The sequence below is a fragment of the Leptidea sinapis genome, chromosome 9 (assembly GCF_905404315.1).
Source record: "Leptidea sinapis chromosome 9, ilLepSina1.1, whole genome shotgun sequence".
In the NCBI taxonomy this organism is placed as follows: domain Eukaryota; kingdom Metazoa; phylum Arthropoda; class Insecta; order Lepidoptera; family Pieridae; genus Leptidea; species Leptidea sinapis.
In genome coordinates, this window is record NC_066273.1 from 3,714,263 (window position 1) to 3,739,068 (window position 24,806).

The window sequence follows — 24,806 nt, forward strand, 5'->3', positions numbered from 1 at the left end:
GGGGTTCGAGTCTCGCATCGACAATTTTTTTTTATATATATAAGAGGGGGCAAACGGGCAAGAGGCTCACGGGATGGGGAGAGGTGAGGCAACCGCCCATGGACATCCGCAACAACAGGTGTGTCAAGAAATGCGTTGCCAGCCTTTAAGGTGGGAGTATGCTTGTTTCTTGGAGGTCCCTCAGTCGTCTGTTCCTCAGTCTTCAGTAATCTGTTCGAGAAAACCGCAGCCGGTAATTGATTCCACAAAGTGGCTGTGCGAGGCAAGAAATTTCTAACAAAACGCGCGGTTGTGGAATGCCAGACGACTGAAATGGTGCGTAATTTTTGTACAAATTCAATTTGTTGAATAAAATTTATAGAATTAAAACTTATATGCTATATCATAAAGTTTGAAAAATAAATAATTACTATTATACTATCCATAAAATATTCTGCGGCTTTTTAAGTAAGATGCCATCCAAGGAGAATCTAAAATTTGACTAGGCTGCGTTTTATACCCAAGCTCTTGAGTTTTACCATAATGCTAATGCTAATGGAAGATTACTATATTCAAGTGCCATTCTATATTCAAATGAAATGAAATTATTTATTTCGCTTTGGAATAGGGTATGTCCAGATCTTAATATTATAATGTGTTCTCTATCTAGATTATATTCAAAGCATGCAAAAATTTAACACTTATTTAAATATTCAATAATATTATAAAATACATTTGCTTTGACAGTATTTTACAGTCCGCAGGGAATTTGTTATATAATTTTATACACACGTTATGGCTATTTTGAAGAAAAAGTGTTGTTTTAGGGCAATGTTTCAGAACCAGTCTATGCAGCTGTCTTGTTGCTCTAGCATTCACCACAACAGCTGGCGTGGTTACTCACAAATTCGCAAGCCTCGACAATGTACATACATGGTAGATTTAGCAGATTATGTTTTTTAAATAGCGTTTTGCAAGAGTGCCACGGCCCTACACCTACTATAACATAGTTGAATGTAATTCCTGATTTTGGCTTTTAATTATGTAACGTTTTGGGCAAATTTATCCATGTTGAAAAAAGGAAAATACCATTTTTTATAAAGGTCAGTTAACCAACATAGAAGTTGATATACTGAAGCACCATACTGGTCATCACCGTCGTTATATTTTGATTAATAAATTGGATTTAATCATCAGAAAAAACATAAATAACATAAGGTTCGTTTTATATCAACGAACCCACATTCTATCATACAATAAAAAAAACATTCACATATCAATAGAGTTTATTGCCCTACATACTACAGATATCGCGAAGTTGAATGCAGTGTATCGATAAATATAAACAATGCTTAAAGTTTATCATTTTCTAAAAAAAGTTTATCTAAAACATTTTGCGAAATTTCTCGTGCTTGGCGATGAATAAATACTCGTTTTTTTGGAACGAAACGTGATGGACTGTAATCAGTCATTATTTAAATAAAAAAAATAACATGGGATCGCAGCTTTGGTATTAACGCGATAACACGATGATAAGCGTACGGTAACTGTAAACGACGGAACAGCACTACACTGCAGGCGCGCGAGGCGAGGTGTGCGGACAGCGGTTGGAGTGCTCCCGCCCTTTACCGCAGCCCCCGACTGCATTCAACTGGCGCGATATCTGTACATATTTGACAAATCAAATAAAATACTATTTGACAATTTTAGAAACACTTTCTTATGTGATACAACCATCTTTATTGTTGGGGACTTGCCGGATATTGACGAGCCATTAAAAAAACTAGACGGATACAATACACTACACACAACTGACAACTAAAAGATACTTTTATGAAGTAATAACGGACATAAGACGAAAAATAAATGATCAAGAATCTGTCCTGGCCTTAATACTGTATAACGATGAAAAACCTGTACACAAATTTGAATAAACTTTTTTTAAACTGGACTAAGGAAATTCCGAAATCTTTTGAAGTGATACTCCATCATCCGCAATATCATAGTTGCTTTGACGGATTTAAAATTTTGATTGGAAAGGCTGTTTTTTTGCATATAATCTGAACAAACCATTGGACCATAATTAATAAAATGCCACAGGTATTAGCAACTTTATGGAATACATAATTATATTAAAAGAAACCACTGTTGAGTTTCATTCCAATATGGCGCGAATCATATCGATATCGAAATATCGAGTGAATAAGCTGTCTGTGTATCGCTTCCGTGCATTTAACCTTCCTATTGACAGTCAGAATGCCGCTCGCCGCTTATTAAGAAACACCTGTATTTGGTGTCTGTAAAAACCTTAATGGACGCCCTTGTGTGACGCGATACATATAATCTATCCTAATTCATCCCGCTGATCCTTGTGTATAGGCTTAAATATAGTGCGATTCTAACTTAAGACATTATAAATTGTGAGAGATAACGTGAAAATTCAGCAGGACTGCTGTGTAAAGTGTTTTTGTGAAACGTGAGAAAAACAGTGCACTGACGTGTACGATTGGGCTTCATCGTGTACGTTAAATACCTCAAGAAGAAACATGAAGTGAGTCTTTTAATTTTCCTGATATATGCCATTCTCCTGGCAGTGCGCGGACAGCTATATTCCAATGTGTATAATTTTTGTATGAAATAGAAAGGGTTTTTCAGATTAGAAGCAAATACCGTAGTGTGGATCTGAGCTGAGTTAGCTCCTAATTAATATACAGTCCACCAAAATATATTACAATATAAAATAGCTCATTAAAGATCCACCCCTCAGACAAAACCATTTCTGACGATTGCCACTATAATTTTTTTTTATGTCCTTCTAAATATACCAATCATCAACCAACCACGATAACAAAATAACAAAATTGTGAGACTGGCTTAACAAACAAGCGACAAATATGAAAAAAACATGCTTATTAACGTTAACAAAGAAAGACAAAAATGTGCAAGCATTATTTAAAAATTAAGACACTATGGGGTTCAAAAGTGACCAAACAGAACATTTATCCAAATATCCATTATATCCAAAACTATATGTAATACATAAAACCAGAATCATCATGATGCTCATGGGCCATGCCATTATTTACTCAGCTTATGAGAAAGTATTTGAACGTGTTGCTTTGAAAAGATTAATAAGAAGGCTTGAGCACTGAAGGGTTTATGTGGATATTTTGAAGAATAGTCGGAGACACCTGCTCTCAAAGTCATAATATTCTCGGCAATATGCCGCAAGGTTCAGTTCTGGGACCACTCCTGTTAAGCAATCTGCCCACATAGCTTAACATTAAATAATAATATAAAACCAATCTTTCTTCGCAGGTGATACCAAAATATTGGCAAAACAGCTCAAACTTATCAAATAGTAACAAGACGATCTTGACCGTATCATCGAATGGATCAAAGAGTGACTATTAACCCTGAATGTTGAAGAGTTCATTTTTCTAAATATAGGAAACAACATACCAAAGAAATCTTGTATTCTTAACTTCAAACAGCTCAAAAGAATTACTAACCAAAATTACGTGGACATGACCGTAACCCACAATTTAAAATGGGAAGATCTAAGAAAGAATTAAAAAATAATAGAATAACAATAGCTTAATGACATCTATAGCATAGCCCAGGCGCTGGTTTTAAATATTATCGTGACGTATGATCGCCTGTTACTGAAGTATGAGTTTCAAATTTGAAGTAGTCCTTAACTTCAAAATGAAACCAACCTTCTAGAAAGCGGGACAAAAGAGTAAATAAAATGGTTCCATGCCTTGGAATATGAGGAACACCTTGCAAACAGGAAACACAACAAAAAACTTTTATGCACTCTACGTACAAGCAATACCAGACTTCACTTTCTGGCTAATCGTAACTAAGTCGTGGCTTCACTCCCAAATGCTGCTAGTATAAAAACTGGAAAAATAATAACTAAATGACACCTTTTGTATACTCTATTGACGCATCCCTTGTCAAGTTAGTATAAAGAGCAGAACAGTATGATCCTAATATGCTCATGATCTTAATCCCTAAATAAAACATTTTCATTTTTAACACAACATGCTGTATAGCAGGGATTTATCTACTGCATTATCATTTCGATAAGAACGGCAGAATACATTAATAAAGATTGTAATTATTATGTGTAGCGGAGTGAAAACAGTACACGACAATTACTAAGAACGTCCAGACATAAATAAATCGTAAAAGCAATTTAAAAGTATAATATTACAAGAATGACGTCGCAATCGGAAGCTCAAGATAAAATTTTTTTGATAACCGGAGGTGCATCTGGCCTAGGAGCGGAATATGCCAAGATATTTCTGCAGCTTGGAGCTAAGGTATTAAGAAAATCTATATTTTCACTTCAAATTATAACAATAACTTTAATTTTAAGGAATTTCATAAAGCTATTTAATTATATTGACACATAAAACCAAACAGTCAAAATTACTATAAGCTAATCATATATAGGTATTCAATAATACACGGTGATGTAATAAGGAGTTATTTACTAGGTTACTGCAACAATATTTTATAATAATCATTTGTACGTTAGTCGAAGAAAACGAAAAATGATTTTGTTGCCATAGCAGATATAATGTATAAAACTTATAACTCATAAGGATCAAAATATTACGGTCACCACAAAGAGAACCCCGAAAAGTGTTTAGCTTCTCCAACTTTAAACAGGTTCAATTATGATAGGTAGTGCTTCCAATTACTTTTACTTACATTATTTATCTAATATACTATTATAATGCTACAGAATGTGGCCGTGTTGGACATTGCTGAAGCAGTCGGCAAAACCTATGTTGCATCACTCAACGAAACATATCCAGGGAAGGCTATGTTCATCAAATGTGACGTTAGTAAGGAAGATGAAATTAAGTCCGCTTTCCAACAAGTACTGGACGCGAACAAGAGAATAGATGTAATCATTAACAACGCAGGAATGTTGAATGACTCTCCACACCTATGGAGAACCGCGTGCGATGTCAATTGGGTACTTAAATAATTTCATAGTTAATATTATTTCACACCTTTTATTACTTTTGTAGTTATTCCATTGGCAATGAACTCGAGCATTTAAGCTGCTTTGAAGATTCGCGACTTAATTTTTAACAAATCAGGACTATTCCCGTGACGGTGTATCGGTTGGCCTGAAATATTATAGATGTCAAAATCATCAAATCTTTATTTTTCAGCAAGGTTCAGTATCATTCACACTCAAAGGTATGGAACATATGCGCAAAGATAAAGGAGGGGCTGGTGGCACTATTATTAACATTTCATCTGCTGCTGCACTCCTCAAGAGCCCTTCTTTTCCAATGTACTGCGCTGCCAAATTGGCTGTGTTACATTTCAGTCAAACTCTTTCTGTAAGTAAATTAATTATACGTATGACAAGTTAAAAGGTGTCTGTTTGTTTGTTTGTTTTAATAGTAACTTTTACAAGATGCAAAATATCAATATTTACAAGGATCCAATACATACCAGAGACTTTTATATTATTTAGGTACCTCTATGTCTTTTTTATTCCTGCTAATGTCAGAAAAAGCTGGACTTATTTCACGGAGCTTAAGCAAACCTTTAAAGGCTTCATTTTATTGTAGGAAATTAAGATACGAATTAATAAAACGTATATAAATGTAAATTGTGAAAATAATACGAATTTATGATCAGTAAACGAAATGTGGGCAAGAAAACGCGCGGGTGGATTATAGGTAGATAAAATAAGTATTTAAACATTATAGAAAGATCAATGAAAATAACTATAAAATGTTAACAGGTGCCCCCATTTTTCGATCGCACTGGTATTCGCATCTTAACAATCTGCATTGGACCGACGTGCACTCCAATAATGGAAAATCTTCATGAGCGATCGTTAGATATTAAATTAGGGGAAACCTACTTGAAAACTATAGATGATCCGGGGTTATACCAAAGGTAACATTTATAATTTTATTAGAGGATCACTTACGTATCTGGCTGTATGTTCGCCTATTGATGCACATCTAATTTAAAGACAATTATAATAGTGAGCTATTGATATTCTTTTATATATATATATATTTATTTTGTTCATATCAATGCTATGAATATTGATAAATTTTATGTATTTTTGAGAGTTCCCGAGGGTGCGTCATACTATTGAACGTGGACAATGTCAAGGGTAATAGCCAGTTCTATCAAATAGAAATATTCAGTAAATGATTGGAGTGCGAAAACAAAGCTCTTAAAAGAGTTGTTTAATTTTATATTTATTATTTCAGGATTGAGCCGGTTGTCACGGCTTTTGTAAAAATGTTTAAAGAAGGAGAGCCTGGCTCTATTTGGCTATCAATAAAAAATAAACCAGGAATTGATATTACATCCGACATTAATCAGGCCTTTGATGAATTTAAGATGAAGTGGTTAGCCTAGTATGCTCAAGTTCAAGTATAGATGATTATGTGATGCTTATTATTACAGCCTGAAAGATTGTGAATTAAACAAGTTTTACGTATTCTGTAAATAAGAAATAAGTTGTTCTAATTTACTATACATAACACAGTTATTATTTCTATTTAATCTCGAAATTTATTTAATTTATTGTTTTCCACACTATAGGAAGAATAAATAGAAATAATAGATAGAATAAACCATATGCTCGATGGTCTCAATACAGCTTCCCAAGGAGTAGGTCTGAAAATGAATATGAACAAGAAAAATATCATGTCCAATGTGCATGTCGCCCCTTCTCCCGTAGCAATTGGAAACTGTACTCTCGAAATTCTTGACGAGTTCGTCTAACTTAGATAAACAAGCCAGTTCGGCAAGTCCAATTTCGCGAAAGAGGTAACTCCTCGAATCCAACACGGATGGGCAGCGTTCGGGAAGCTCTGTAAAATCTTCTCGTCCCAAATACCACAGTGTCTGAAGACAAATGTTTTTAACCAATGTGTGTTGACAGTGATGATTTACGTTACGGAGACGTGGTCGTTAACTATGAGCCTGATCAGAAATCTCATGGTCATTCAGTGGGCAATGGAGAGGGCCATGCTCGCGCAGTTTCCCTTCGAGATCGAATCAGAAAGGAGGAGATCCGTAGGAGAACCAAAATTACCTACATAGCCCATTTGGTTGCGAAACTGAAGAGGCAGTGGGCAGGGCACATAGCTTGATGGACAGATGTCTGTTGGGGCAGAATAGTCCTCTAATAGCGACCACGTACCCCCACAATGTGGACCGACGATCTGGTCAATATCGCCGGAATATATTGGGATGAGGGCAGGGCCGGACCAATCATCGTGGAGATCTTTGAGGGAAGCCTTTGTCCAGCAGTGGACGTCTTCCGGCTGATGATGATGACGAATATTCTCATTATCACTTCCTTAATAGTTATTGATTGTTTGTTGAAATTTTGAGAAACTTTTGGTGTAATAGTGAAATAATTAAAAAGTTTTACTCCAACAGCGCGTAAAGATTACATGCGCACACTTTTTGCATGAAATTTATCAGTTGCAAAATATGACAAAGAAGATATCAACATACCGTAGTTACGATTCTTATCTTTGTTTTGATGGCTATCTTTATTGGGGCCTTGTACTATAATTTTTACGTAATATTTATTTAGAAAAAAAATACAGCATTGAGCATTATTTTGAGTAATTTGAATGAGACAGCTGTTACGCTTGGTAAAACAAGGACATAGGTGCATGAATTCGGAAAGTAGTCCTAAGACCTATATATTTTTCAAATTTGTGTTCTCAATTTCTGATCTAAATAGTTGACAAAATTTTTATTCATGTTAAACATAAATGGTGAGCGATTTATTTGTGATATTACTATCATGCCAGCCTGTAACCAAATATCAAGTTATAATTTTTACGCCTTTTGGCAATGTCAACCATTAAGGTCATGTTTCGCATGACACAGATTAGCATATATGTGCTTATCGCTGCTATTTTAGTATCATGATTTCAGCGGAATATACTGGCGTAAAAAAGGCCTTAAAAGGAATACGAATAGGCACTTAGTTTAATAAAATACGTTCTCGACAATTTCCTTCTCCAAAAATTAAACAATCATTAACAAAATTTTGGAAACTGAATTGGAGGCAAATATTCTATGTCGGATATCGTATTTGTATACTAGGCCTCTGTTTGCGGTCTTTATAAGCCGTTTGAAGCACTTTTTGAAGTAAGCACTAACAAAAAGAATAAAAGAGAGACACGTTAACATGATATCTTTTGATCTTATTAAAAAATGATTTTGATCTAGGGTTATATACGAAGGAGAAAAGTGGCGAGAAAGTTTGTTTGAAAAAATGATCTCTAATGTCACATGAAAAATATGTTTTATTCGTGTGCTCATGCTTCCTCTTATGTGACTCGCAAATCGTTTGAGTGCGCCTTAATGGCGTGGATCACGTTATTCGGATTGACAGTTTCTGTGGTCCCAACAATAAATTAAATTGACGTGCAAGATTACAATCTAAAAGAAAAAAACTGCGTCATTACAAAGTATCATAATAATCATTTTTAGAAGTTGCGTCATATTGTACGACCAGCACATTTCTAAAAAAACAAAGGAATCCTAAAACATGTCCTCAAAAACAGATCTTTATCGATGAATTTATCTTTATGAAATATAATATAAAAACAGTTCATTCCGATAATAATACTCACACCACCACCAGTCACAATTATTTAAGTAACTATCGAATTTATCTAATATGACAACCCAGTGGGAGGCTCAAGATAAGGTATTTTTAATCACTGGAGGTGCGTCAGGCTTGGGTGCAGAATATACAAAACTATTTTTGGAACAAGGAGCTAAGGTATTTATTGACTAGTATGTTATTAAACGATTGCAAAAATTTATTATTTTATTACACGTTACCGACAATAATTATATTTGAGCAATGTGGCAAGATTACTAAGCACAAATTAAATATAAATAATATATATTAATTTTGAGCTAGTAAATATTCAGGAGTAAAAATATATATGTCTAAAAATCGATTCTTAAGGAGTAACTCAACAATATAGTCCAGCATTTCTCTTAGAATATCGCTGTGCTGGACATCGCTGAAGATGTTGGCAAAACCTTAGTTGCATCACTCAATGAAAAATATCCCGGGAAGGCGGCTTTCTTCAAATGTGATGTCAGTAAAGAGGAAAATATAAAAACTGCCTTCCAACAAGTGCTGGATGCGTACAAGAAGATAGATGTCATAATTAATAACGCAGGAATCATGAACGATTCACCCAATGTCTGGAGAATATCGTGTGATGTTAATTGGGTAAGTTTTTTTTATATTAGAGGTGATCAAACGGGAAAGCCTCACCTAATGGGAAGAGATAACGTATGCAACGCATAAAATTGATTTAATGTAACAGATTTAGTAGAAACATTTTTTGTCGTGTGCGCATATTTTAAAAATATAAGTTTAATTAACATCGATAAAATTTTCAGCCTCCAAACAAGACTTTTTAGTGTAATAATAACAACGGTTTAGAGGGTCGTTATGAAAGTCTGGCCGTCTGTAAGTTTCTTTTCAAATTGTATTACGTCATATGGATTTCGTTAATACGATCACTGTTTTAGCAAGGTGTTGTTTCCTTCACGCTGAAAGGTTTGGACCATATGCGAAAAGACGAAGGTGGAGCAGGTGGTACTATCATTAACATATCATCTGTAGCTGCAATATTCAGAATCCCACATTTACCAATCTACTGCGGAACCAAAATAGCTGTTTTACACTTTAGCCAATGTCTCGCGGTGAGTAAAACAAAAAGTATTTTTGATGATTTTAAAGAGTTCTGATTACTGCGGTTCTTTTTTTAAGACGTTTGCAATTAACGGCTTTAGTTTTTATACATCAATAACTTTACAATGGCTGCGGGTGGAGACAATTTTTAAGGGTTGGGACCGAGCCAGTGGTGTTCAGGAATCGGGCGGAGCTAGGTGTCTCTGCCCGCGCAAGATCGCTATGTAAGGTCGCACCGAATCGTCCGCGTCGACAAAAGTCCCATAGTAATGAACATACCCATTATAAAATAGCAAATATTTTCTATAAATTAATCATAATAGATTTAACCTAAGGGTTGACAATTTAATGGAAATTCAAATAAGGCTAAAAGCCAAACGTTTTAAAATTGATTTAACAATAATTATTTCAGATGTCCCCAGTCATGGATAAGACTGGTGTACGTATCTTGACCATATGCTTTGGACCAACTGATACACCCTTGATGGAAGATGGTTTGGAACGGTCTGTTGATCGTAAAGCAGCAGAAATAATTTTAGCAGCAATAGAACCCAAATTTCAGAAGTAAGTCGTGTTAGTTATTAACGGAATTATAAAAAAAAACTATTGCCCGCGGTTTCATACGCGTTAACATCATAACTATGGCACTCCTTAAAACCTTAACCTTAACATTAACAAAAAAACAACCGACTTCAAAAACACTATTCCAAAACAATAGATAATATGCACTAAAAAGTATAAAAATAATTGCGTATTTTTATACAATATAATTCTTGTTACGATTATTGTAATTTTTGGAATCGGTGTCCTTCCGCCGCGACCCGCTCTCGCCTCTCGCCTCCTCACGACTCAAGCACATCTCACCTACAACTATGTATGCAGTTACAAGCCTATCTTGGATGACACCGACTCCAAAAATTACAATAATCTTAACTACAATTAGATTGTATAAAAGTACGCAATTATGTTTATACTTTTTAGTGCACATTATATCTATTGTTTTGTTATAGTGTTTTTGAAGTCGGTTGTTTATTTGTTAATTTTTTTTATTTTATGATTTTTACTGAATTTGTAGTACACTAACTAATAACTTGTCTAAATATATGCAGATATACAAAAAATTTCAATGCAGCAATGAACGTAAGCGCTTAATTGAAGAATTTCGTTACTTTGCCATGGATTCCGTAATCAGAACCTAACCAAACTATCTTTGAAGTATATCCTTTCCAATAAAAAAAGAATCATCGAAATCGGTTGGCGCGATATTGACTTATTCGTAAATTTATCATCCAATTTACTATACGGATGTATAGCAAATTTAAGACTTATGATTTTTCTTATGGATGCCACTGTCAGATCTGGACCAAATTACAATGGGACCACACGGGAAGCACCAGCTTTCAAAGAAAAAAAGAATTATCAAAATCGGTTCACCCAGTCGAAAGTTTTGAGGACGAATTGAGAACCTCCTCCTTTTTATTGTTTTTTTACGAAGTCGTTTAAAAATTACTTGTAACGGTACGCTAGGCGTATATTATCATTTCTAATTATTAATCTTAGATATTTTTTACCTCCAGATAGGCTTAGACAGCTATGAAAACGTCGAAAAAATAGCGGCAAACTGTTTACCTCTATTTTCAGCAACGCACGCACACTAAAGTAATAAATCTGGCCCGATTTTATACGATGCCTAACAGCAAGAGGCTCTATCTAGACGTATAAATTATTAACGTTAGGTATTAATATAAATAAAAATGAAAAAAAAAAATATATTAATACGTCACTGGTACGATTAGCCTTGTACCTTGAGAAAAGGACAGAAAGGCCGACAAACGAGAGATCCGACAAGGGCTCCGGATCTTTCACTGAGGCGTAACTCTTAAACATGGGTATGTATAGAAAAGGACGGGGACAGTCATTGCGCATATATTATGCTTAAACTTGTAATATTTCTCTTTGCCTGTACTATTTCTATATGACTGGTTTTGATAGCATTAAAAATATTTCATTTGAAAACAGTAATTAGTTGTAACTTTTTGTTTCCAGCAAATTTTCATGTTATACTTGACAATGGAACCGCCGCAAGGCATTTCTTTACGAGGGGATTCTAGCCTCTGTTATCTCAAAAAAAATAACTAAATCAGATTAGGTAGTAGTTATCTCCCCATGTTTGAGGTATGCCCATGGTGCAATTTTGGGTAACAGCTGGTGCGTGTATCGTACCGGTGACGGTTACATTATAAAGTATTATGGACGTTAAAAGATAACAAAATTAAATCATTTATGGTGATAAAAAGCCTACTTTAATACAGTAAATAAATAAAAGTATAATTGCGAGCATTTAATAAACATTATGAATGTATAACTAAGGCTACATCCGCACAGACAGGCGGCGTGCTTAGCACCTAGAGCCTTTCCTTTCCTTTCCTTTCTAGAGACTTGTATCCTGGCAAAATTCTAGGATACACGGTGGCCGCAACAGACGGTGCGCGGTGGGTCGCTAGGTACCTTGATCATATTTTTTTTTGGAATAGGAGGACAAACGAGCGAGAAAAAAAAACGACAAAGAAACAATTATAGTCGGCACGTTGACAAGGTTTCAAAAGCTTTAATACTGCTTCTCACAGAAAATTCGTCTTTAAAATATACCTAACTCTTCTCATAGTTTCTTTAACAAAAGTGTATTTTTATGGAGTTTATAAGGTGGATTTCACAGAGGTTCTCTTTCCAAACCTGACACGATTTGTTTACTTCGATAATCGCCAAGCGACTAGCTAGGTGCCTGGCGCGCAATGCGGCCGTTCGGGACATTAGCAAACGTTCGTATTACTTAGCTATTCACTTGGTGATTTACTAGGCTCTGTGCGCTAATCAAGCCGCCCATCTGTACGGTCGTAGCCTTTGGGCTATATTTCACCGAAAAACTGCAACCCTTCGCGCCACCATGGTGTCCATAAGCTACCCAACTAGACCATGAGTAATTCTCTATAGAGCTGTACATATTTTTTTTTGTGGCGACGACTGGTTGCGCCACCATGGTGACCCGGTGAAATATAGGCCTAAATGTGTAAGTGTATCGTAGCCAACCGACGTACTGTCTCCTCCGATCACATTTTAGGGAAGGCAACCACCGGCCACACCACTCGACAACACCTCAAGCAGTGACATTAAAGCGAGCATTACAAAACCTACCGCCACACCTATATCAATTCTAATACATGAGTAAAAAATAATAACGTACTTTTTCCTACTAGCGTGCGCGAAGTTCAATTTTGCGCATGCATTTGCGTTCCCAAAGTACCACTTTCCCACACGTTGACACGAGCGTGGGGGAATGTGGTGAGCGTTCGGGAATGTGTGAAAATAATTATAGTTGTCGAACTTTGCGCACCCTAATAGGAAAAATAGTATATGATATGTGCTATTAAACCATCATAACTTTTACTACAATAAGATGGCGGCCTGTCACATTCCTAACGCGCGGGACTTACAATAAATAAATTTATTATTTGTTTCAGAGTTGGATCAGCAGTGAGCGCGTTGTTAAAAATGTTCAAGGAGGGAGAGTCTGGTTCCATCTGGTACGCAATAAACGACAAACCAGTGAAAGACATTACTTTGGTCGTTAAACGCGCTTTTGATGAATTTGAGAACATGTGGTTCTCTGAGTCTACCTGATTCGCAAATAATAAGTGTGATACGATTCGGCCTTCAAAAATAAAAAAATATTTAAAAAATTATATAATTTACAATGACGTTTAACAAACCAAGGACAACAAGACATTATACCAACTATATTTTATTTATATTGACCTGACATGCACCTTCTCTTGCCTGGCTAATAAACAACTAACAATTACATGAATAACTAGTAACGACCCAATGGTCTCTCGCCTCCTGGCACCTACCATATAGCCGAATGGTAAGTGACCCTGACTACTAAGCTTAGAGGTCCCGGTAGGTGCAATCATTTATATGATGAATATGGATATTTGTTTCCGAGTCATGGATGTTTATATGTAAATACATACATATGTATCCGAGTTTGTTTCCGAGTCTTGAATGTTTATATGTAAATACATAAATATGTATGTTCAAGTAAGTATATTGTATTAAAGATATTATCGTTGTCTTGTCATAGTACAGGCTATGCCTAGTTTGGGGCAAGATAATTTGTGTAAATGTGTCACAATATTATAAATTAAAATCACCTTGTGTAGTGTTCTGAAATCTAGTCTGAACTGAGTATGTGTTAACAATCATTGTCACTGTCATGACATCGACACTGACATTAAGTGTGTGACGTTGAGTGATTTTAAAGCTTTTCTCATCAAGCCCTTACCGACGATATATTATGGAGGTCTGTACCTATTGTGGTTGCTGAGGGATAAAATTTTCAACGCCTTCTTTGGGCTTCATATATATAGATGTATAATATCCAACTCAAACATTAAATAATAGGGAATCTTGATGGGAAGAGCGGTATCATTATTCTGCAGCACACTAACGCACATGACTGCATACCTTTTTCTTTACTTTACTGCACACATGTTTGACAACCGCAGGTAATTTTCTGTCTTGTTCTTTTTTATTTATTAGTCTTAGCCATGCCTGCAAATAATGGCAACGAATTACAAGCATACGTTTTGCTCATCACTATTTCATAGAGTGCGAAATTGTATATGCTGCAAAACATCTTATCATTATAAACTTTATCAGTTTATCTAATATGATGTGAAGTGTAGTTGAATATTGAGTTCAGTTTTAGATTCCGTACATACTGAAAATTATATAATATAGATAATAATATATTAAACGTGTAAAAGTGAAAAATTAATGCTCGTGGTTAGTAAAGTTCACGCCTGAATGGGAAGACTATCATTTGGGAATACTTAACTGTAAGCCCGAATGATGGAAGTTTTGCGAGAAGCGCCTTGTGCCATACACGATCAAAGGCCTTCGCAATATCCAGGCTAACTGCCAGGCCTTCCCCTTGCTTTCGATTGCCGCAGCCCATCTATGTGTTAGGTATACCAGAAGATCGTTGATCAACTGGTTGATCAACCCCAAGTTAATTATGCTCTTCATGATTTTGTAGAGCATGGAGGTAATAGCAATAGGCCTGTAGTTTGCCGGATCCGAACTGTCTCCTTTTTTTGAATCGGATGGACAAGGGTTCATTTCCATGAATCAGGGACTACGCCTTTTGAATAAGAGTGCCGGCATAAACGCGTTAGCACCGGCGTCAACTGAGGGATACACGTTTTAAGCACGATTAGAGAAATACCATCCGGCCCGCTCGACTTCCGGACGTCAGTTTTCTGTCTGAACTCTACTTCATACATAGAGCTCTGACAGCGCTGAATGGTCGGCGGTGTTTTTCCGTTGTCAGGAGGTGAGTTAGAGGCAAAAAGATCGCACAGAAGATCTGCTTTCTCTTTTGCCGTAGGGACCAGGGCATTATCCCTCATGTGCGGCAGGGACGGCTGATAGAGGTTACCAAGAGCAGCTTTCGACAACAACAACCAGAACTTGCGTGTTCCAGTCGGGAAACTGTTAAGCTGCTCGCCGATTTTGACAACGTGCTTTGATTTCGCACGGGCGATTAGCTGCTAAAAGAAACGGTTGCATTTCCTCTTTAGAACGTAAGGTTCTAAAGAGGAAATGCAACTGTAAAGTTTGGATCCTTTGAGCCAAGCGGCGATATGCCTGTTTTTTGAAGTCAAATGATTCTTCAACTGACGCATCGAACCGGGGCTGTGATCTGACACCGATCGGTACTACAGAACTTGGTATGAAAATATCCATGCCCTGCAGTATCACGTCGGCTACTGCAACGGCGCAGGCACTGGCATCATCCGAAGGGAAAAAACCTTGCCCCAAGGGTAGGATGCAAAAAAGGAACACATCCTATCTCAATCTGCTGACGTGTAGTGCCAAATGCGGCGGGCCGCTGGTGGTCTGCGACGTGGGCGTCGGATAGCCACTACACTTCTGACCAGGCAATGGTCGGACGTTCCGAGAGGTGCGTCGACAGAGACCACAGTCTGTGGTCTCTTGCAACATCAGTTAAATTACAGGAATACCTTTCAGGCTGTTGAAAACTTGTAATCCCCTCGCCTAACTTCTGGTTACTGGTACTAGTGCTAGTTGACACGCGCATCTGTTTGTACTGAAGTGCCGGCCCCTCCTAGATTGTATTTTTGAACTTATACATCTTTAGGCGCGTAAGGAAAAATTTATCAGAGTGAATTATTACGATGCGTGCGCACACCGTCACGCAATATCGACACCCTGACGTTAGCTGGTCAACTAGACCATTTGTATCATACTTCAGCAACCAAGTTTCTTGTAACTCGTATATCTAGTGCCTACTAAACCACAACCAAATTCAAATATTTTTATTCAAAATACGATGTAACATCACTTATTGAAAGTCAAAAACTGCCACCAATTCCAAAATGAATGCCTATGAATGCCTAAGAATTCGAAATGCGGTAGAAGACTAAGTTTAAGCTAAATATAATTCTTTCGAACTACAATGTATACAGGATGTTCTGTATTTTGGTGCTACTAAGAAGCGGAATTGATACGAATTATAAAAATATGACATTTTTAAATAAAACATGTTAATTTTTTATGGAAGAGGACGCCAAGCGAGCGTACTTGACGAGAGGTCACTTAATGTTAAGTTATCACCGCCGCCCACATTATCTTGCAAAGAATCACTGGAGCGTACAAAGGTGTACGGGCTTTCTTTGAAGGTCGTCCTAGAGACACCGCACAAGGAAGCTTAGTTTACGTGGAACAAAGTTAATTCAAAACCAGACAGAGGACGAACCCTACACATCGAGATTATTTTTATGAAAATAAGGGACGAGACGAGTAGGACGTTTAGCTGATGGTAATTGATACGCCCTGCCCATTACAATGCAGTGCCAGTGCGTTCCTGAAAAACCCCAAAAATTCTGAGCGGCACTACAAGTGTCGTCACCTTGAGACATAAGATGTTAAGTCTCATTTGCCAAGTAATTTCAAAAGATACGGCACCCTTCAGACCGAAACACAAAAATGCTTACACATTACTGCTTCACGGCAGAAATAGGCGCCGCTGTGGTACCCATAATGTAGCCAGCATCCTGCGCAAAGGAGCCTCCTACTGGTACAGATTGTGAGGGATAATATCCTTATTTGTGGCGTGTCGTGCGAAGGTGGCAGGAATCAGGTCAAACAGCTCTTCGGAACACTCCCCGTGATAAATACGGTAGAAGATAGACAATGAAGCGACGTCTCTACGCAACGCCAAGTGATCTAGCCGTTCACAGAGCAGTGGATCCTCGACAATTCAAGCAGCTCTGCGTTGGACGCGGCCAAATGGTCAGAACTGATACTGAGTTCGCCACACCAGACATGACAGCAATACTCCACATGTGGCCGGACAAATGGCTTTGTCTTCCAAATGACCGTAGAATTTGCAAATCGCTTGAGTTTTCGAGACCCAGAATTCCGATACTAGGCGGGCATTAAGAGTGATGTTCTCTAAGAGCAGCGATACGACCAATGGTCACACAAAAGCATAATAATTTTACTAGGATGCTGCAGTCGCTCGTCGTGCCTCTTCGCTGCGGCGTTTATTTGAGCGAAGCGAGGTAAACTAAGTCTGTCTAAGTCGAAATTCAAAATTCTGCCTCGACAATAACCTAGAAAATTTCAAGAACTCATAGAATGTGTACAAAATTTTTTATAATCGGTCCATAAATGGCCCAGAAACAATTTAACACAGAAATCAATTGGAGTCACCCGGTGTGAGCTCCGCTCAGCTTTGCTTCGCTTCGCTCAATTATAATAAGTTATAGATTCTAAGTACTTGGCTTAGTTACAGGTGTTACAAACGTTTCAGAAACATACAAAGACACAAATACAAGTAGTGAACTAAAATGAATATAAATTGAGTTAGAGAAGATAGATAGAGATACGACAAAACATATTTTTTCACCGGTGAACTTGTATTAAATTAGACAAAATTTTGCCGGCCGCATTACTAAGTTTTGCATAGATTAGATTAGATAGCATTTATGGGTTTTAAGTCGGAGCATGCATCGTCTATAACCTTGATACTCCGATCAGCCAAAAAGCTAGTGACCCATTTGCATAAGCTCCCTGGACCACATAGGATGGCAGTTTCGCTATAAGCGCTTTGTATCACGCTCGATAGAAGGCTTTCTTTACGTCCACCCTCACCGCTAACGCCTCTCGCTTGCGCCCATTTATTGGTAATATACAAGATCATACTCCTCTAGGTATCTCAAGAAATGGCGGTTGATAATCTAAACCTTAACTTTGAAGAAAATGGAGGCAAAAAATGCCAATGGGTCGGTAGTTGATCCGAGTAATGAATCCGAGCGTACACCTTTATTGGGGAACGGTGCACTACCGAAACAACACCAGCATCATGGTAATATCTGTATAGCCGAGTGGTTACCGATCCTACCTACTAAGCTAGAGGTCCCGGGTTCGAATCCCGGTAGGTGCAAGCATTTATATGACGAATATTGATGTTTGTTTCCGAGTCATGGATGTTTATATTATATCGTTGTCTTGCAACCCATAACACAGACTATATGCTTAATTTGGGGCAAGATAATTCATGTAAGAAGTGTGTTAATATCTGGCCTTGTACAAACATGTGTTTTGTGGGGAGCTTGCCTCGCACAGCCACTTAGTGGATTACCGGCTGCAGATTTCGTGAACCGATACGACTCAGGGACCTTTAAGCATATAGCACACTCCCACCTTAAAAGCCGGCAGCGACTCTCTTGAAGCCTGGTTTGTCCATAAGCATTTGCCTTACCACTTCCCATAACATGACTCTCTTGCCTGTTAGCCACCTTTTATATATAAAAAGAGAGGAAGTTAAGCGACAGAGAGGTGTTTCACCGGTCGTGACGGACAAATTTAGTCTTTCCGAATGCAACATAGCACTACCACTCATTCATTTAGTCATTCCATTCATTTGTAAGTTATTTAAGTCGTAATCCGTCCTTAACAGAAATTATAAAACTACACCTTTTTTCACTCTTTGTTAAAAGAATAAGTATGCCCAACTAAGGAGGATCAAATCTTGAAATAGGGATTATAATCGAATATGAACGAAACATGTAGGTACATTTTACATACCTGATCAACAATAATGTCACCGATAAAAAAATCTGCTGTGGGCTCCAAGGTATGCAAAGTCTCAAAAGCGACACTCTCAAGCTCACTTGGAAATTTTTTAATCGTTGATCATCCACGTATACAATATGGATATAAGTATAGGTACATAGCTGCCTTGGTAGAAATCAAAATTTTATGACGGCAAAAAGACGTTTAATTTTTAACTTATTGAAAACAAAAAAAATACCACCGTAGTATATTTACTACGATATTGCTTTAAATAAAATGATCTATTATTTTTTTATTACATACACACATCGAATCTATCATAACTTTTTTCAATGGACTACTAATACAAATGGAGACGATATGTAGAACAACTCATGTTCTAGCACATTCTCCAAAAGCTTTTTAGTTTGGAGACACACAAGTTGTCCAACTCGGAGTCCTAAATCGACTTTACAAACACACGTAAATAAGATCATTGTAAAATAACGACAACCAAAGATAACTAAGTGGAACTACCTAAGGTTTTCACCTCATTTCAAAAGCATCATGATTTTTAGAAGTTGAAAGCATGGACAACATATAAGAAACCGTAGTTTAAATTAGTTTTAAGCTACGACGTACTCTAAGAGACTAAAGTACTTTTCTAGAAATATTAAGGAATCCTAAAATGTGCAGTATAATAGGTAATATAGTCTTTTATCGATTAATTTATCTTTATGAAGAATACTATAAAAACAGCAATATGCGATAATAATGCACACAGTGACAATTCTTTTAATCAAATACCACTGTCGTATTTATCTAATATGACAACCCAATGGGAGGCTCAAGACAAGGTATTTTTAATCACTGGAGGTGCGTCAGGCCTGGGTGCAGAATATACAAAACTATTTTTGGAACATGGAGCTAAGGTATTTATTGACTAGTATGTTATTAAACGATTGCAAAAATTTATTATTTTATTACACGTTACCGACAATAATTATATTTGAGCAATGTGGCAAGATTACTAAGCACAAATTAAATATAAATAATATATATTAATTTTGAGCTAGTAAATATTCAGGAGTAAAAATATATATGTCTAAAAATCGATTCTTAAGGAGTAACTCAACAATATAGTCCAGCATTTCTCTTAGAATATCGCTGTGCTGGACATCGCTGAAGATGTTGGCAAAACCTTAGTTGCATCACTCAATGAAAAATATCCCGGGAAGGCGGCTTTCTTCAAATGTGATGTCAGTAAAGAGGAAAATATAAAAACTGCCTTCCAACAAGTTCTCGATGCATACAAGAATATAGATGTCATAATTAATAACGCAGGAATCATGAACGATTCACCCAATGTCTGGAGAACATCGTGTGATGTTAATTGGGTAAGCATTGTTTATATTAGACGTGTAACGCCCACCTTAAGGGTAAATAAAAATGCGTATATCTCAAAAATATAAGTTTAATTAACATCGATAAAATTATCAATCTCCAAACAAGACTTTTTAGTGTATTAATAACAACGGTTTAGAGGGTCGTTATGAAAGTCTGGCCGTCTGTAAGTTTATTTTCAAGTTATATTACGTCATATGGATTCCGTTAAAACGATAATTGTTTTAGCAAGGTGTGGTTTCTTTCACGCTGAAGGGTTTGGACCATATGCGAAAAGACAAAGGTGGAGCAGGTGGTACTATCATTAACATATCATCTATAGCTGCAATATTCAGAATCCCATATATACCAATTTACTGCGGATCTAAAATCGCTGTTTTACACTTTAGCCAATGTCTTGCGGTAAGTAAAACAAAATATCCTTGACATAAATCATACTCAGTACCAATTTTTTTAACGAATTAATTTAACATTACATAAAATTATATGCAAAATTATATTATTTTGTATGACTTTAAGGAGTTTGTTTGAAGGTGGGTGCTTACCTCGAAGTAGCGTTCTTTAAATCTTATTGGGCAAAAACTTTACAACAGCTACGGGATGGAGACAATTATTAGTAAGACTTGACACAAAGTCAGCGGCCTGCAGGAATCGGATAGGCTTAGGTTACCTCTGTGCGCACAAGATTCGGCACATGTACGCGTACGATAAACACGTAAAAGTATATATACCCATAATAAAACAATCACATTTTCTATAAATTTATAATAATTAAAATATTCAGCAAATAAACAGAATAGCATAAAAAACCCCAAGAAAAGAAAGCCAAAATCCTTAAAATTTAATTTAATGAACAATTTCAGATGTCCCCAGTCATGGATAATACTGGAGTACGTATCTTGACCATCTGCTTTGGATCAACTAATACACCCTTGATGCAAAATGTTTTGGAACGGGCTATTGATCCTAAAGCATCAGAAATAGTTTTAGCAGATACAGAAAATTCCAAATTTCAGAAGTAAGTGTGCTTAGAAGAAATACAATAAAAAAAAATACATCGGATTAAATGCCTTTTCGCATATTGTATATATAAACTTTTAATAAAATCTCTTTGATGTACTGTTTAGAAATGGCTGGTTTTTAAAGCCATTTAAAAGTTAAAAATAAGAAATGCAACGCAAGACGCGAAAAGAAATTGTGACGTATATGGACCTAAAGCAGTGTTAGTAAGAGGACGCCTCGCTGTGATCGCCCTGATACGTATGAAATGGACGCCATTTTTTAAAAAATTGAGAAAGATGAGCATATCAGTAATATACGAGATGACTGACGAACTGAGAATTGACCTCCTAGAAAAAATCTAAGTACACACAAAAGCTCGATATCTGAGTGTTTCATGAGCTTACTGAAAGAATCCTAATGAACCGTGCACTCACTCATTTGGGATTATATATTGTGGTCTAATGAAACCGAACCGTTTTTGAAGAGATTCATAGCTGGTGTTGAAAAGTCAATTACGTACGTCAAGGACGTCCGAAGAAGGCGGTGGTCAAAGGTCGGTCAGACTTCTCAGACTGTGGCATAACCCAGGTTAACTCGCAAAAAGGTGGTGCTGTAAGTATGGTGGGATTGGAAGGGCATTCTTCATTTTGAGCTTTTACCGCCGGGCAGAATCATCGATTAGCTGTCAATAACTAATCAGATTAAAGAAAGAAGTTGAAATAAAGCGGCCGGAATCTACCAATAGAAAGGATGTGCTCTTTCATGACGATGACAAAACACACATATTTAGCCATTCAGTAAAAATTAAGAGACTGTGGCTAGGAGGTACTAATGCACCCGCCTTACCTAATTTTGACCTTACCTGGTCTCTTTTGAATTCTTTAAACAGTATCAGTATCAATAGAGAACTACTTATAATGTTTTTTCGATCAGAACTGCATTATCTACAAGATAGAATAAAGTCACCGAACAAAATATATTTATATAGTAACTAATTGTGAATGAAATTTGAAATAAATGTTTTGAGCTTTCATAATATAAAACCTGAAGAAACTTTTACCCATACCTATCATTATTATGCTTTTGGAATTAAAAATGCCCTTTGCTCAAAATTCGAATTCGAACCAAGCCACCATTAACCTTAGAAACGATATCTATTTTGGGATATGATTATTTTATGCGGCGGCCATCTTGAATTTCGAAAGTGAACATAAATTAATCGATACCTGCAAACCTTGAGGTTATCGAGGATCAATCTATAGTTTATCTATTTATCGTTTTCAAAAACGATAACTTTATTGTGTGGTCTTCTTGGATTTCAAAAATGATCCGAAATTCGTTCTCTGTAATTTGTACTCTCCCAATCCGAAATTCGTTGTCGGTAACCTTACTGTTGCAAATACAATTTTGCGCGGCAGCCGTTTTGGATTTTGGTAAATTCCTTACGGTACTAATTCCGTTTTCCGTCTCATTACAACGTACTCCACACTCAATTATTTTATTGTGTTTATTTCAATTACTGTATTGTTGTGTTTTAATATTATTTGTTTTCATTCATTATTTGTTTCAGAGTTGAATCAGCAGTGAGCGCCTTATTAACAATGTTCAAGGAGGGAGAGCTGGGTTCCATCTGGTACTCAATTAAAGACAAACCAGTGAGGGACATCACTTTGGTCGTTAAACGCGCTTTTGATGAATTTGAGAACATGTGGTTCTCTGAGCCTTAGATCTGTGCTTCCGCATATAATAAGTGTGCTATCATTCGGGCTTCAAAGATATTCTTTTTTACAATGACTTCAACAAAGTAAACAATGCAACAACCAGACAACAACACATTACGCAAAATATATTAGATTTATTTTGACCTGACATACGCCTTTTCTTGCCTGGCTAAGAAACAACTAACAATACTATGAATAATGTATAATACTACTACAAGTCAATCAATAAATAATAGGGAATTGTGAGGGTAGGAGCGGTATAATTATTATGCAACTTAATGAATACTCATCTTAATGAAATTGTTTGACAACCGTATGAAATTTTCAGTATTGTTCTTTTTCACCGACTTCAAAAAGGAGGAGGTTATCAATTCGATCGGTATTTTTTTTATGTATGTACACCGATTACTCTGAAATAGTAAGCCAAATGTAATAGTAAGTAGCTACACTCGCCACGCGTTGACTTATAGCTTCGTCTAGAACAAAACAACCCAAGCGGACAGACACTCATGGCCAGCAACCTTAATAATTACAGTAAGTAAGCTGTTTATAATATTAAGTTTTATTTTGTTTAGGGCTTGGCACCGACTTAAGACCTATTATATAATAATTAATATTAAAGATAAAGGTGTTTTAAATAAAATTTTTAGTTATTTGATACTTTTCAGTTTTTGAAGTCGGTTTTTTTAAACGTAGTTTTTTTTATTAAGTCTTAGTCATGCCTAAGCACAGTGCATAAAAACGTATGTTACATAAAAAAAGAGAATAATGGCAAAGAGTTACTAGCATACCTTTTGCAGATCAGTATTACATGGAAAGCGAAATTGTATACGTAATACTAATAGGCTAAGTTGAAAATATATGATTTATAAGATGGGCTGGGAGTTTTTATCAGTTCTTCATGACGTTTACCAAGTGTTGTTGCAATATTTTATGCATACAATAATATAAAATAAAAAGAATAAATACAATTATTTCAATTCCTATTCTATAAGTGTCTATCTATATAATAAACCTGTACAGAAACTGTGTCCAAACCTCAAATGTATGTCTTTACAAAAGACGATACAATCAAGGATTCAGTGCATTCAACATCCTGTATATAGCTAAGGTATAAAGTACCTACATACCGAGAACTTACAGCGTACCTACTTAGATCGATGGATGCGCGACGGCTCGGCGCCATTGGACAGGGCGAGTGACGTCACGACAGTATCGACCGAACACCCACGTGCGCGCATGCGCGAGAATCAAATCTGTTATTCTATTGGTCCATATCCCTATACACCTGTATGAGATAGCAATACACAGAACACAGTATGGAGTTTGTTTTGAAATGAATCGTTGGAAAACAAAGAGACAAACGACTCAACTCCTATTTGAATCATTACATTGACATATTGTATCGAAAGAAAAGCATGTATTTTTTATGAAAATAAGGGACGACGAGCAGAAAATAATACGTTCAGCTGATGGTAATTGATACGCCCTGCCCATTACAATGCAGTGCCGCTCAGGATTCTTGAAAATCCCCAAAAATTCTGAGCGGCACTATAACTGAGTCGACTCGTCACCTTGAGACATAAGATTTTAAGTCTCATATGCCCAGTAATTTATAACTAGCTACGGCGCCCTTCAGACCGAAACACAGTAATGCTTACACATTACCGCTTCACGGCAGAAATAGACGCCGTTGAGGTACCCATAATCTAGCCGACATCCTGTGCGAAGGAGCCTCCCACTGGTACCTATTTCTGAAATCACAAAATAGTATATGGTGGTGATCACTAAGCAACAGATGATCCGCC

At 36.5% G+C, this 24,806-nt stretch overlaps 3 protein-coding genes across 11 annotated transcripts in view; 2 read left to right on the forward strand and 1 right to left on the reverse strand.

Moving 5' to 3' along the window:
- On the forward strand, positions 1-6,543 carry LOC126966004 (15-hydroxyprostaglandin dehydrogenase [NAD(+)]-like). 2 transcript variants are annotated; one of them, XM_050809871.1, is made up of 6 exons: positions 1-315; positions 3,298-4,310; positions 4,739-4,975; positions 5,178-5,351; positions 5,762-5,919; positions 6,246-6,543. In XM_050809871.1, exons 2-6 carry the CDS (start codon positions 4,206-4,208, stop codon positions 6,394-6,396), a joined length of 825 nt encoding a protein of 274 aa, XP_050665828.1. In that variant the 5' UTR covers positions 1-315; positions 3,298-4,205; the 3' UTR covers positions 6,397-6,543. The 2 variants fall into 2 exon arrangements, with proteins under 2 accessions (XP_050665828.1, XP_050665827.1); XM_050809870.1 differs by lacking the exon at positions 1-315 and adding an exon at positions 2,104-2,530.
- LOC126965927 (kinesin-like protein unc-104) overlaps positions 1-24,806 on the reverse strand; it is a 211,160-nt gene that overhangs the window by 162,051 nt on the left and 24,303 nt on the right. The gene's annotated exons all lie outside the window — the stretch shown is intronic.
- LOC126966002 (15-hydroxyprostaglandin dehydrogenase [NAD(+)]-like) lies at positions 6,699-23,875 on the forward strand. Of its 3 annotated transcripts, none has more exons than XM_050809868.1 (5): positions 6,699-8,794; positions 9,023-9,259; positions 9,565-9,738; positions 10,140-10,291; positions 22,848-23,875. In XM_050809868.1, exons 1-5 carry the CDS (start codon positions 8,690-8,692, stop codon positions 23,002-23,004), a joined length of 825 nt encoding a protein of 274 aa, XP_050665825.1. In that variant the 5' UTR covers positions 6,699-8,689; the 3' UTR covers positions 23,005-23,875. The 3 variants fall into 3 exon arrangements, with proteins under 3 accessions (XP_050665825.1, XP_050665823.1, XP_050665822.1); XM_050809866.1 differs by lacking the exon at positions 22,848-23,875 and adding an exon at positions 13,246-13,522; XM_050809865.1 differs by lacking the exons at positions 6,699-8,794; positions 9,023-9,259; positions 9,565-9,738; positions 10,140-10,291 and adding exons at positions 19,643-19,803; positions 20,032-20,268; positions 20,504-20,677; positions 21,139-21,293.